Source organism: Oratosquilla oratoria, chromosome 18 (genome assembly GCF_046742065.1).
Source record: "Oratosquilla oratoria isolate Oo_2021 chromosome 18, ASM4674206v1, whole genome shotgun sequence".
NCBI classification, from domain to species: domain Eukaryota; kingdom Metazoa; phylum Arthropoda; class Malacostraca; order Stomatopoda; family Squillidae; genus Oratosquilla; species Oratosquilla oratoria.
This window is the reverse complement of record NC_134794.1, coordinates 16,463,108-16,476,435: the sequence shown is the minus strand read 5'-3', so window position 1 is coordinate 16,476,435 and position 13,328 is coordinate 16,463,108. Positions and strand designations below refer to the sequence as shown.

Genomic DNA, 13,328 nt, shown 5'->3' with positions numbered 1-13,328 from the left:
ATATGGGGACGGGTCTGTTGTTATATCTGAAGATCCATTATATCCGATGGAAATATAGGACAGATCCATTATATCCCAAAGTTTGTCTGGTATTAGAAATAAGTAGGATTAGAAATTACAGTAAACCCTCGATATAACAGACGATGTGGGGTCAGGAGCCTGTCGTTACATCCGAAGATCCATTATAACCGAGGATCCCTCGCTATAATGGATGAAAATCCATTTTAGCAAGGGTTTGTCTGGTCAGATTTTTTTTGTCTGTTATATCCAATATCTGATATATCGAGATCCATTATATCAAAGGTTTACTGTACAGTTTTTCTTCTCATAGAGATCTAAGACCAAGGACCAATGACAAGTATCTGGAATAGTGATCTTGCTAGAGAAAGTCATCAGCCTGCCATCCATTTTCAAAACTTGTCAACACCATCGGCTCCATCTAGAGGTGGAGCCCCTGACACTCGTGTCCAGACCAAACCTAAGATCTCTTACTGTCGACTTAAACTCTAAATGTTCACGTGGAGAGCTGGCAGCAGGCAATTGCACCCCAACTTATACTATGATTGGGTTACATAGAAACTGTCCCATGAAACACTGACAGTAGTCCAAGATTTCTTTCTAGAGGGTCCAAGGACCAGTGCCAGGCACTGTAGCACTGTGAGGTTTCCATTCATTGAAACTAAAAGCAACAGTTATTATTATTTTTAGGCCAAATCAAATAATATTTTCTGATATTCAGGGCTCTGAATATCCTTTATCAGATTAACTGATCACCTGACCTCATATACAAAAAGATGCCCTTCTTGCTAACAGTTTATTTATGAATTGATTTTTACATTTTCAGTGCCATGCCTGAAAATCCAGCACCTCTTCTTCAGTTTATGGCTGAAGTTCATAACTTCCAGCGGCAACAGAGGAATAAAACTCGGCCTGTGGTTATACAATGCATATCTGGTATTGGCAGGTCTGGAGTGTTTGTTGTTCTTTCAGCATTTATGAAAGATGTTCAGACAAGTAAGTCCTTTTCAAAAGTTCATTCAGTTTTTATTGGATGAGTGAAGTAGGTTATACCAACAGTGAGCATGATTCATTGAAATGTTAAGATTTTAGCCTAGCAGGTCAGAAAACCGTACAGGCACTGAGGTATTGACTACATGTTGTACAGTATCAATTGCATGAAAAATGTGACAGGGATGACCCTTCATCCATGGGGGGAGCATAAAAGGGAAACAAGGGTGGTGAATGGGAGTGGCTGTGTGCGACTTGGCTACCTCCCTTATAGGGGGGAAGACGCCCATGATATATTGATAGATATGTCAGAAAGCTTAAAATATAGTGAGAAGAAGGGAAGGACAGTAAGAGAAATAACAGAATTTCAATGGAAGCTAGAGTCATTTTTGACAGACATGCATGGGAACTTGGTATAATTTTCATTCCCATCAGGGGAGTATAGAAAAATGAAGAAGTGGAGACTTTGGAGTGGGAAGAGATAGATTGAAAGGTGACAGCAGAAAGGACGAACAGCAGAACTACAAATACAGCTCAGCATTGATTAAGGGTCTAATTGCAGTGGCCATAGCCAGTTATGTGGGAACTATGGGTGTCAGGCAGTGGATTGATTGATTGATTGGAGATCAGTTTCTGACGTAGATGAATGCTCTGTAGCTGTTGCCTCTTAATGCCCTTAAATTGCTTAAAGTATTAACTGCAAATAAATTTCAAATGTTTATTCTTTTCATTTTAGCTGGAACACTATCTGACTTGCAAACTTTGGTTGTTGTCCTGTGCTGTCAGCGTCGTAACGGCATCCAGGATAAAGACCATCTTTACTTCCTCTACAAGGCCACTCTATATCATACACAAGACATCCTCATGAAGAGTAAGTGTAAAAACAAGTTTTTTTTCAAGGCTGGAGGTTGTACCATTAGTATTGTAAGCCATATTGTACAAGTAGAAGATACTGTATATGAAAGAGCATTGTTTTAAAAGTAATCATGATTCAGAATATCCATTTAGCAAAGTAATGCCAAATCACCTCACTTTAGGTAACAGCGTACAAATTGAAAAAAAAAAAAAATAGGAAATTTTGAATTATAATACTCGTTAGGTATTTGGTAGCACAAATTTCACTGTACAACATTTGAGTACTTCTTTGTAATGATGTATTCATTGATAACTGAGACCCTTTAGTCAGTATTTGAATGTACAATTATTTTTATATTATTTTTCCCATCATAGTCATCTTCCCTCAAATTATTTGATTAAAGGTAAAAATGGTATTTTTTCTCCATTTCCTGAACAACTAAAAATCAGTTGGTCAATCACTTGCCCCAGTTCTCTCTTGCAGAAGACCTGCGGCCCCCAAGGAAACCAGCCACACCCACCAGTTTAGCCCAGAAGTCACTCAGTGAAGAAATGTGAAACTGTCTGGAGTGAATGAAAGAGCCAGTGTTACATAAAGTATTCAGTGTCTTGTGTATTGGTTGCATCTATGGCATTTGGTGTCTACTGTCAGGGCAGTCCTACAATGGTACTGTTTCAGTGTTGGATAGAGACCCACCCAAACATATACAATTGAGTACAATTTTTGCTTTTCTAGTGGGTGATTTCTTTGGAAGTAAGTCTAAAAGGAGAGAGGCTGGAGGAAGTGGATAACTTTAGGTATTTGGGGTTACAAGTAGCAGGAAAGGGAGGAATGGAGGTGGAGGTAAATTTTAGATTGAGAAAAGCAAGTAAATGCCATGGGGGATTAGTGTTATAAGAAATAGGCAACTGGGAATGGATACAAAGAAGAGATTTGATAAAGGGTGATTGTGCAGACATTATTTTGTGGAGTAGAAAATTGGAATTTAAGAGGCAGAGAGGAAAAGTTTAAATATGTATGAGATGAAATGTCAGAAAAGTATGGTAGGGGTTACTAAATTGGATAAAGTGAGAAATGAGGAAGTGAGAAGGAGAGCAGGAGTGGAAAAGGAAATGGAAGATAGAGCTGATGAAAGATTATTGAGATGGTTTAGATACACGGAAAGGATGAGTGATGAAAGATTGGTAAAAGAGTTGTTGAAGGCAGAGGTGGAGGGAGTGAACTTGAGGGGACGACCAAGGATGAGATGGATGGATAGGATGAAGGAGGCACTGAGCAAGAAGGAGAAGGCAGGAAATAGGGATGAGTGGTGAGTGACTGTGTATGGATGATACTTTTAAGCAAGGAAGGGAGAGGCGGGGATGGGGGTAGGTTAGGCGGTGCTTATGTGTGAATGATATTTTGACACAGCCCGAAAGGATTTCTCCCCATCTTCTCCTTTTCTGCATGAGGGGATGGAGAAGGAGTGGGTCATTGATTAAGTGAAGCGGCCTTGCTGTGGATGTACTGTGTCTTGCTGCATTGCGTTTGATCCATGGCAGTTGGTGGATGCTGGGATGACACATCATCTACAAGGAGCTAAGATGAGAGGGGGAGGGGATGGTGGAAGGCAGTGAAATGGGTGGGAATAGGTATGTGCCTCTGACTTGGCTACCTCCCTTATAAGGGGGAAAAAAACTCTAGGTATAAGATAGATAGATTTCTATGCTTGATTTATAGATTGGTCCCATTCCTAAACTTTTATGCGAGTCATAAAGCTTGTGTTAGGATTGGGAATGGTGAAAGTGAATTGTTTGAGTTGAAAGTGAGACTGTGCCAGGGTTGTGCCATGACACCATGGCTCTTCAGTGTGTATATGGATGGGTTATAGGAGATAAATCCAAGGGTGATGATGGGTAGAGGACTAGAGAGATAGAGAGTGGAAGGAATTGAGAAATAAGACAGTTGTTCTTTGCTGATGATACTGCATTATTGGCTGGGTCAAGAGGAAGTTCTGAGGCAGTTAGTGACAGTTAAGAAAGGTATGTGATAGGAGGAAGTTGAAAGATAATGTGGGTAAAAGGTCATGAGATGTGCAAGGGTGACATTGAATTGAAGGTAAGACTTAAAGGAGAGAGGTTAGAGTAAGTGGAGGGATTCAAGTATTTAGGATTTCATGTAGAAGGGAATGGAGGAGTGGAGGTGGAGGTAAAATGTAGAAGTAGGAAGCAAGGAAATGACTTAAGGGAATGAAAAGTGTCATGAAAAATATATATCTGTGGATGGATGCAAAGAGAAGATTGTATGTAGGAGTGATTGTGTCTATAATACTGTATGGGGGCAGAGACTTGAAATTTAACCTCTTCAGTATGAGTCAAATTCTCGTGTGCATCATCGGCTGTCTGATGTACGATGATTTGATGATGCATCACATTACTTTACTTACAAAATCTAGAGTTACTGCTTTATTACTAATTCTCTTTCACCCAGAATGTTAATAACCACAGAAAACATAATCAAGCCTGATCACAGAATGCGGGGGGTCACTCAGCTACAACTACAAAATAAATATTATTGAGACACAATGATGGCATCCTCATGTATACACACGTCCCTCATGACATTGATGTCATCCTATGGAACCGATTAAGGAAAGGAGAAATTTGAATGTATTTGAGATGAAGTGTTTGAGAAGTATGGTGAATGTTACAAGAATGGATAAAGTGAGAAATGAGGAGAGCAGGGATGGAATGGGAGGTGACAGATAGTGCTGATGAAAGAATATGGAAATGGTTTGGACACATGGAAAGAATACATACATACATATACCAAAGGCTTTTTCCCCCTTACATGGGGGGTAGCCAAAAAGAAAAAGGCATAGAAATCACTCCCACCCATTTCATTTCCCATATATTCCACTCCCCTCCACCCTCCCTCCCTCCCATCTTGGCACCTCCTGGATGACAGGTCATCCCTGCATCCTGTCCACTGCCCTGGGTCAGAAGCAGTGTCGCAAGACACAGCACATCCACAGCAAGGATGAGGAAAAACTAGTAGAAAGTGTATAGAATACAAAGGTGAATTGATGGGAAGACCATGAATGAGATGGATAGGTAGGGTGAAGGTGGGTCTTAAGTAAAAGGTGAATGTCTTTTGAGAATGGAAGGGTTACCATGTAAATTAAATGACTGTCCCTACTGTGGATATGCTGTGTCTTGTATTGCTTCTGACCTGGCCTTTGGACAGGAGACAGAGATGATTCTTCATCTGCAAGGAGCTAAGATCAAAGGGAAGCAAGTGGGTGATGGGAGAGGGATGGGTGCATGCCTTGGCTGGTTACTTCCCTTATATGAGGGAAGAAACTTTTTAGTATGTAAATAGATGGGTTTCTATGCTTGCCTATTCTCCTGAGTCTCCTTGCATAGTAGGTAGCAGCTGAAATGAGGGGGGAAATTCAGATTTTAGTATTTTTGACCAGTTAAGAGGTACATATACAAGGTCTTGTTCAGAGAGAATATGTATATATTGGTGATAACTAGAAGTACCTACATGTGGTGCCTCTTTTCTTTGTGAAGCAGAGATATCTGCTTCCTGAAGACAAAGTTTCTGTTTTTCTTGAACCCTACTTGGGGTGTAGCCCCGTTGACTGGCACTCAGTCCCAGGACTTGTCCCAGGATCTTGACAAAAATCTGTAGGTGTCGCCAGTGGCTATTCACCAGTTTTCAAGATTCTGCAAGTCCTGTGAAAAAAAAATCCAAACCTAAAAATTAAATTTACTAAATATGTACGATGTGCTACTTTATGTAAAGCGTGTCTGAAGCCTGAACTCTGAAAAGCATGAATAAAGGGGGTGTGATGCTCTAGGGGTATGTGTAAAGGGGTCTACTGATTTTCAGGGGGCATTTTGACCAACAAAGCCACATTTGAAGAAGGACCCCGTGAAAAGACTCATGTTCGGCATCCTTCTGCTGACCTCCTATCCACATGTGACCTATCACGGCTTCAAGTGAAATTAGGTCTTGGTAAGTTTCAGTTTGAGATGTTGAGCAGAGATGGAAGGGGCAACAAATAGATATGGGATTAGTATGGAGTGGGTGTATGCTTTGACTTAGCCACCTTCCTTGAAGAGATAGAAGGCTTATAGGTATGTATGTGTACAAGTTTCAATTTAAGAACAGTTATCCTCAGTATCTCATATAAATAAGGGGAACCCCTTTCTAACATAACCAGTTGTTTGAGACTGCAGGGAGAGTGTTATAAGATTACTTTGAGTCCTAGTGAGTAGGGTAGATCAAAGATTGTTGAAATGATTCGGGCATATGGAAAGAATGAGTGAAGAAAATTGAGGAATTACACTATGGAATGCAAAATTGGATGATGTGAGCTTCAGAGGGAAATCAAGAATAAAGTGGATGGAAAGGGTGGAGGGTGTATTGGATACAAGAAGAATGACTTACTGCATTGCTTCTGACTTGAGTGGTGTGCCAGAGTACAGGAATGATCTTTCATCCTCAAAGGACTAAGATGAGAGTGACAAGAAATGTTTTTGGATGGGTGCGAGATGAGTGCAAGGTAGGTGTATGTTTTTATTTGACCACCCCTTTATATTTTTCTTAATATTCCCTGTTGAGAGGGATGAGGATCTCATATGGCTGGTGTTATCATCAAATATGGTAAGTTTGAAAGAGTAGGAATGAATAAAAAGATGTTTAGCATGAAGGGAAAGAGTAAAGCTTTAGATAAAACTTGACTCTAGAATGGAGCCCATAGTAGTAGTAGTAGTAGTAGAAAAATTGTATGGAATTAGTGAATCAACAGTGAGGTGCATATGGAGTAAGCTTGAGGGAGTAAGGTGCATGCAACAGGTCAGTAATTGCAATAATAACATTGAAATTGTTTTGCTGTATAGTATTTTTTAGTGCCAAAAATTTTCATGTATTGACAATCCTTAAAGTATATCTCATATATTGGGATAATTTGATAAAGTTCTCTCTTTAGAATAAAATTAATGTGGAGGAAGGAAAAAGTGACTGACATAGCCAGTATGATCAGTGTAGTTAATGTATAAGAACATATTATGAGTTTGGCAATTTACTTGTTAGCCACGTGATATTTAGAACAATGCTTGTTCAGAACTTGGAAATCAACTATACAAGAAACATCACTCACTCCATACATCATGCTCATAGTCATAATCATAATGGCCTATCATTCTTACATTTGACTACTTGAAATACTCACCCTCACACAGATCTCTTGTTCACTGATAGCTCCCCATCATCTCCTTTCAATCTCCTCTCAACCATGTACCTTTTTTGGCACTTTCCATGTCTTTTCAAAATATGTTATTCTCTCAAAATTCTCAAACATTCACCATACCTTGTATGAGATGTATTAGGTAATCACAGCTTTATTGATTTAAAAAAAAGGGGGTAAGTATCTCCAGGTTGTGTCCAAGAGAGTAATTTCTTAGGAGTCCATGGGATTTGTATGCATTCAGCATTTTTTTTTTTTTTTTTTTTTTTTCTGGGTGTATTTATCTATGTTAAAGCAAAAGGATTAATGTTTGTGCATTTATAATATGTACCATGTATTGTTAGATTTTTCTTCTACCTCCAATATCATCAGGTACAGCCAGTGGAGATGAGGATGGACAGGGAATAAGCAAGGAACCCAAAGATAAACAACATTCTCGTAGTGGATCAAGTGCCTCTCTCCAGAGTACCGCCTCACATTCTTCAGCTTCAGCAGATGCTGCTGATGGAGTGACAAAAAGCTCTCAGGGTTCTGAAGCAGGAACTCCTCCAACCAAATCGTTCCTGAAATTAGAGCCTTCACAAACTCTACCACCGAATCTGGCAGCTAGTATTGACCCACAGCTCTTCCGGATAGAGCCGGTGGAACCAAGCAAGAAAACCAAAATTACTAAAGAAGACTTTGAACACACCAAAGGAGGAATCAGACAAGGTCACGATGACCCAAGTGATCCGTTCAGTACCATAGATCCTTTGTGGTCATTGAAAAAAACATAGAATTAGGAAATATTCAGAATATTTCATTAATTTATTTAGCAAGTAATGTATTCACTGAAGTACTTCTGAGCATATTTTATGTATAGGTGTTATTTTCTGCCCCCAGCATGGGAAAATACATGATACAGAGTGATGAAGTGCTCTGTAAATCCGTTGTAATAAACAGCAATACAATCTGCTGTAAAATGACATTAGGACCAGACGTGTATATGAATATTGTTCTGTTTTGGTTGAGATATACCCTACATAACCAGAAATATGCTAGTTGGCTGTAGGAGATATTTTGTAGTTGATAAACATGGATATGTTATGAAATAATTGGTGCAAAGAACTATTCATTTATCAAAGAAGCAAGTCATGTATAAATTCAGATGAAAGGCATTCATCCTTTGAATTTGACTATCTGTAGGTACTTTTCAGTGTGAAAATCTATTTTTACGGCCTTTCTTACCATACACATCCTTATAGAGATGCTCACAACTAGGTAGGTAATTTGGTGTCAAATATGCAAACATATAATCCCCTATTACATATTTATTACAGAATGTGTATACAGTACCTTATGTTTTAAATGTAGGTTTAATCAGGGTATTGAATTAAAATAAGTGAAAACGAGGATATGGTTAAAGATATATATTCATTTTGTATGAAGTCTTTAAAATGGAAACTAGCCTCAAGGCTGTGATAGGGTAGACTTCTTCAGCTTTTTCTCTTTTTTTTTTGCTAAACCTGTAAAAGTATAGGAAGATTAGATTGCTGGAAACTTGATCAGGATTTAAGAATGGGAACTTGGAATCTGTGATGCACTGTAGATTTACTGACAAACACCAGATGATTTGATTCTTGTGAAGGGTGAACCTCACCTTGAGTTAAAACTCAGGCTATCAAAATCCTCTCTAAGAGCCGTGTCTACCCATCAGCTAAATTAAGCCACGTGCCATTTGCTGTAAGATATATATTTCAATACCGTAATTTGCGGCGTATAAGTCGAGTTTTTAAGCCTAAAAAAATCTTTCCAAATCTAGGGGTCGACTTATAGGGCGGGGCTAAAATGCAAACCTTTACCAACGAGTTGTAAACAAGAGGTACATGCATATTTACCAAAATCGTCTTTTTGCCTTTGGTGTCATCAGTTTTGTTGCTAAGCATATAAAAAAACAAGGGGTTACCAATCTGACACTGTGGGTAGTCATATCCCTTCCTCAGTCCAATGATGTATTTGTGGAAATTTGTAATTTTTTTTTCAAGGTCTGCAGGGAGTTTTTGTGCAATTTTAGCCTTTTCCCTCAACACCAAATTTTTTCTCTTCATAAACCGGGAACACCAGTTTACAGTTGCTGTAAAATTTTTGCTTTCATCTGGGTGTGCTTTGGCCCACTTCAGTGTTTGAGTTCGTATGCCATTTCTGGTAACTGTATACCCATTTTCACGGTTTTCATTGACCCAGACTTCTAAGTCGTTTTCCAATTCAGGCCAGTGACAGATACCTGCTCTTGCAGCACATTTCTTCTTAAGCATCTTCTTCAGAGAAGCTTCACTTTTCTTCCAGTCACGCACCAGCTTTTCATTCACTTCGTACTTCCTTGCTGTTGCATTGTTGTTTGAAGAGATCGCACATTCAACAACTCTGAGCTTGAAGCTAGCGTCATATTTCATTCTTTTTGCCGGTGGAGCCATGGGGTTAAAATAATTTCAGCTAAAGTACGAGCTGAACAATGGAGAAGCTCCACCCTGGGTACGTGTTGTCAGTCTGATGTCTGGGTAATATCTGGAGACTGTGTAGATGTCTACAAAAATATGAAGACCCGTTGCAAAAGCAAAACCTGAACCATCATCGGACAGGTTGGTAGTGTGACGTCACAGATTGTTTACACTACTAATGCAAATGGCGGGTGTGTGGTACAGTCATACTGTGTTTTACAATAAAATAAGAGTGCGATACGCAGCAGTACTATCTAAAAACTACTTGGAATGATCTTCTATCTATGGTATTATGGTAATATTTTATAGGGGGTAATGTTGACTTGATGAATTTTATGTTCATAAGTTATACCGATACAATATGCGGTAACTGCTGGTGTTTGCTATACAACACAATACAAAAATGTATCATATTATTATAGCTTTAGTTCATTTACCAGTAGACCTAGGTAAGTTTATTATAGCTTTATTTCATTTACCGGTAGACCTAGGTAAGTTTTGGGCCACTGGTAGCCCACCATATGTTTGGGGTCGACCTATATGGTAGGTATAGGCCTAAGTCAGAATTTTGAGCTAAAAATCTTGAGGTCGACTTGTACGCCGTAATTTACAGTATATACTGTACTCGTATTGAAGGGACCAACAACAGGTATCTGCAAGTGGTTGTCCAGTGAGGGATGTCAGATAGAATTGTCTCCCTGCTGCCTGTTTTTGAAACCTATCAACTTCCTCACTTCCATGTGGAGGTGCAACCCCAGGGGGCTGGCACTTTGTCCCTGGATGTAGCCCAGGATCTCTCCATCAGCTTCAACTGTACTTCTTCCTCCTTTTCACATATGAGAGCTAACAACCAGCAACTGCTTTCCTCCTTTCTTGTTATATACTGGTGACATAGAAACATTCCACATGAATACAACAGAGACAGTCCATATTTTCTCTGAGAGATCTGTGGGTAGGCCCAGAGACCATTCCTATTTGCTGTGAGGTTGCAGGTTTCCCGTCAGTGAAATGTGAGGTAAAAATTTTTATTATTATTAGGAGTTCAAGAAAGTTCAATCTCATTTGTAGCTTTTAAGTTTAGTTCAATATTACTACTTAAATTAATTCATTACATAAGTATGTATTCAGCTAGTTGTATATGTTGAGCCCAAGTCCATATATTTTTAGGATCTTATGTTAGATTTTCATATTATTACTTGAGTTACCCACCTATAGTATTTCATAAGATAAGCAGCAATTCTTTTGTGTAAGCTTGATGTCTGGTGCAGTGTCTTAGAATCAAAAGCAACCAGTTGATATCTCCCCTCGCATTCAAATTTAGGACCACACCACTGTCCAATATAAAATATAAAAGAAAGTCAGAATGGTGCTCACTCATGGTTCTTATTAGCTTATTGTGAGGCTGATTGTCCTGAGCTTTTTTGAATAGTATACACAGTTATTGATAGAAATGTTATAAATCATGACTTCCTAATTATCAATATATATACATTTTTTTAACTCGTTATCATTATTATTTCGTTTATTTTTTCATTTTATGTATTTATTTATTTTTTTTTTTTTATTCAATTCCAACATACCAAAACTTCAACATAAGTGCTATAAAGTTATGCAGCAGAATATGAATTTCTTCCTGACCTTTATTTTGTATTAATCAGTAGCACTACAGTGGTATACTATAATGTGACCTATATGCCTGTATGCTAGCCTCATTTGTCAGGTAATCTTATTAAAATGCCAGGATGTTTCTTGTTGTTTTTATTATATCCACAGCCTTCCAACTCATTAACCTCTTTAGTACGAGTCAAATTCTCACAGGCAGCATAAGCTGCCTGTTGTATGATGATTTGATAAAATATGAAGTTACAGCTGTTTTACTTGTTCTGTTTCACTCTGAATATTAATAATCACAGAAAATATGATCAAGCCAGTTCACAGAATATGGGGTTCACTCAGCTACAACTACATACATATACCAAAGGCTTTTTCCTCCTTATAAGGGAAGTAGCTACAACTACAAAATAAATATAATCAAGATGCCAACGCCGGCATCCACATATACCCACTCACGGCTCATGGCTCCTACATAGGCATCATCATATGGAAGGAGTTAATGGCTGTTTGTATAGTTATAGGCCTAATTTGTGTTTCTACTCTTGAAACCATCTGTCAGAGGCCTAATGAAAAAAATGGAAATAGATTATAAAAGTAAAAAATTTCAGATGCTGATAATCCAGATTTTGGGATAATGCAAACCTCTTAGACACCATTCAAATTCAAATGTCAAAAAAAAAAAAGAGAAGTAACTTTAAAATTTGGAAAGGAAATAAAAGATTAAGTTAAAAATAAGGGGAAATGGGAAATAATAATGCTGGTTTCTTTTAGCTTTTAAAGTATGGTATAATGAAGTCATGTTTAGTGTTTGCAGATAACACTTTGAGACTGAGTCCGAGGAGGGAGTAAGGCAGGAGGTGGCCAAGTTTGTGAGAGGAAAAAGCTGAAAGTCGATCTGTGCAAAAGTGAGGTGATGAGGTTAGAAGTTACAAAGTTGACCATGAGCTTTAAAAGAGAGAGGCAAGGAAAAGTGAATGGCTCTAGGTATTTAGGATCAAGTGTTGTAAGGAGTGGAGTTTGAGGCAAGTGTCCAGAGAAAAGGGTACTTGGGGATGAATACATACAGACAACTACATGAAGGAGTAGTTATGTCCATGATAATGTATGGGATAGAGATGAGGAATTTCAGAGAAGAAAGGAGGAGCTTAACTGTACCTAACTGTAGTATACAGGAAAGGAGCAATGCTCATTGGGTCCCATCTCCTATTCTCTAATTTTCTAACATACCTAGACTCAAATTCATGTACAGTTCCAACTTAATCTATATCTTTGATTTCCAATTATCATATTTAGATTTGAACTCATGTATTGTTTGAGCTTGGGCTGTATCACCTAAGCAATTCCACATATTTATGCATCGATATGGAAAAGTATTTCTTCACATCCTTTTGACATGTGATCTTTCTTAATTTACTTCCATGACCTCTTAAAGCCCTCCCATCTTTAATCAGGAGATCTCTTCTATCAATGCAATCTATCCCCTTTAGTGACCTGAACACTGTAATCATGTCACCTCTTTCTCTTCGATCTTTCAAAGTTGGTAGACCCAGTAGGCTAAGTTTAGTCTTTCCTCATATGGTTTATTTGGCAGGCTGGGTTACTGACCTTTGTATTCATTCATTCTTCCTTATATCCTTCACTCTGTGTGGGGACCATACTACTGACGCATATTCCAGTGGTCGAGATGAAATATGTAAGAAGTATAATGGAAGTTACAAGGATGGATAGAGTGAAAAATGAGGAAGTAAGGTGGAAAGAGAACTGGCAGATAGGGTTGATCAAAGAATACTGGGGTACTTTAGGTATAATGAAAAAAAGGTCTAGCAAAAATGTTTGGTAGACAAAGGTGGGTGGAGCGAATATGGGTAGAAAATCGAGAATGGGATGAAGGGGGCCTTGGTTACAAGAGGAATGCTTTTGACCAGGGGAGAGGGCAAGAAATAAATGGCCTCACAATTGACAATGAATATATGATATATACGATACGACAATTTTACTGTATGTAGACGGCATGTATGACTATCATTCCGTAAAAATTGGAACGTACGTATATTTATCACATTAGTTTATATGAAAAAATCTTCAATTTACTTGATGAAAAAAATAATGATTCTCGTTGATTAACATTTTTCTATGA

At 38.3% G+C, this 13,328-nt stretch overlaps 1 protein-coding gene across 5 annotated transcripts in view; it reads left to right on the top strand.

Annotated features, from left to right (window-relative positions):
- Positions 1–11,325, top strand: part of mop (tyrosine-protein phosphatase non-receptor type protein myopic) — a 71,632-nt gene extending 60,307 nt beyond the window's left edge. For 4 of the 5 annotated variants that reach the window (XM_076201629.1, XM_076201628.1, XM_076201627.1 and 1 more), the window contains 4 exons: positions 845–1,014; positions 1,745–1,879; positions 5,741–5,866; positions 7,473–11,325. In XM_076201629.1, the coding sequence (XP_076057744.1) occupies positions 845–1,014; positions 1,745–1,879; positions 5,741–5,866; positions 7,473–7,876 (835 nt within the window). In that variant the 3' untranslated portion in view covers positions 7,877–11,325. The remainder of the gene's footprint in view (positions 1–844; positions 1,015–1,744; positions 1,880–5,740; positions 5,867–7,472) is intronic. The other variant, XM_076201630.1, reaches the window with a different exon arrangement.
- Positions 11,326–13,328: the final 2,003 nt, after the last annotated feature.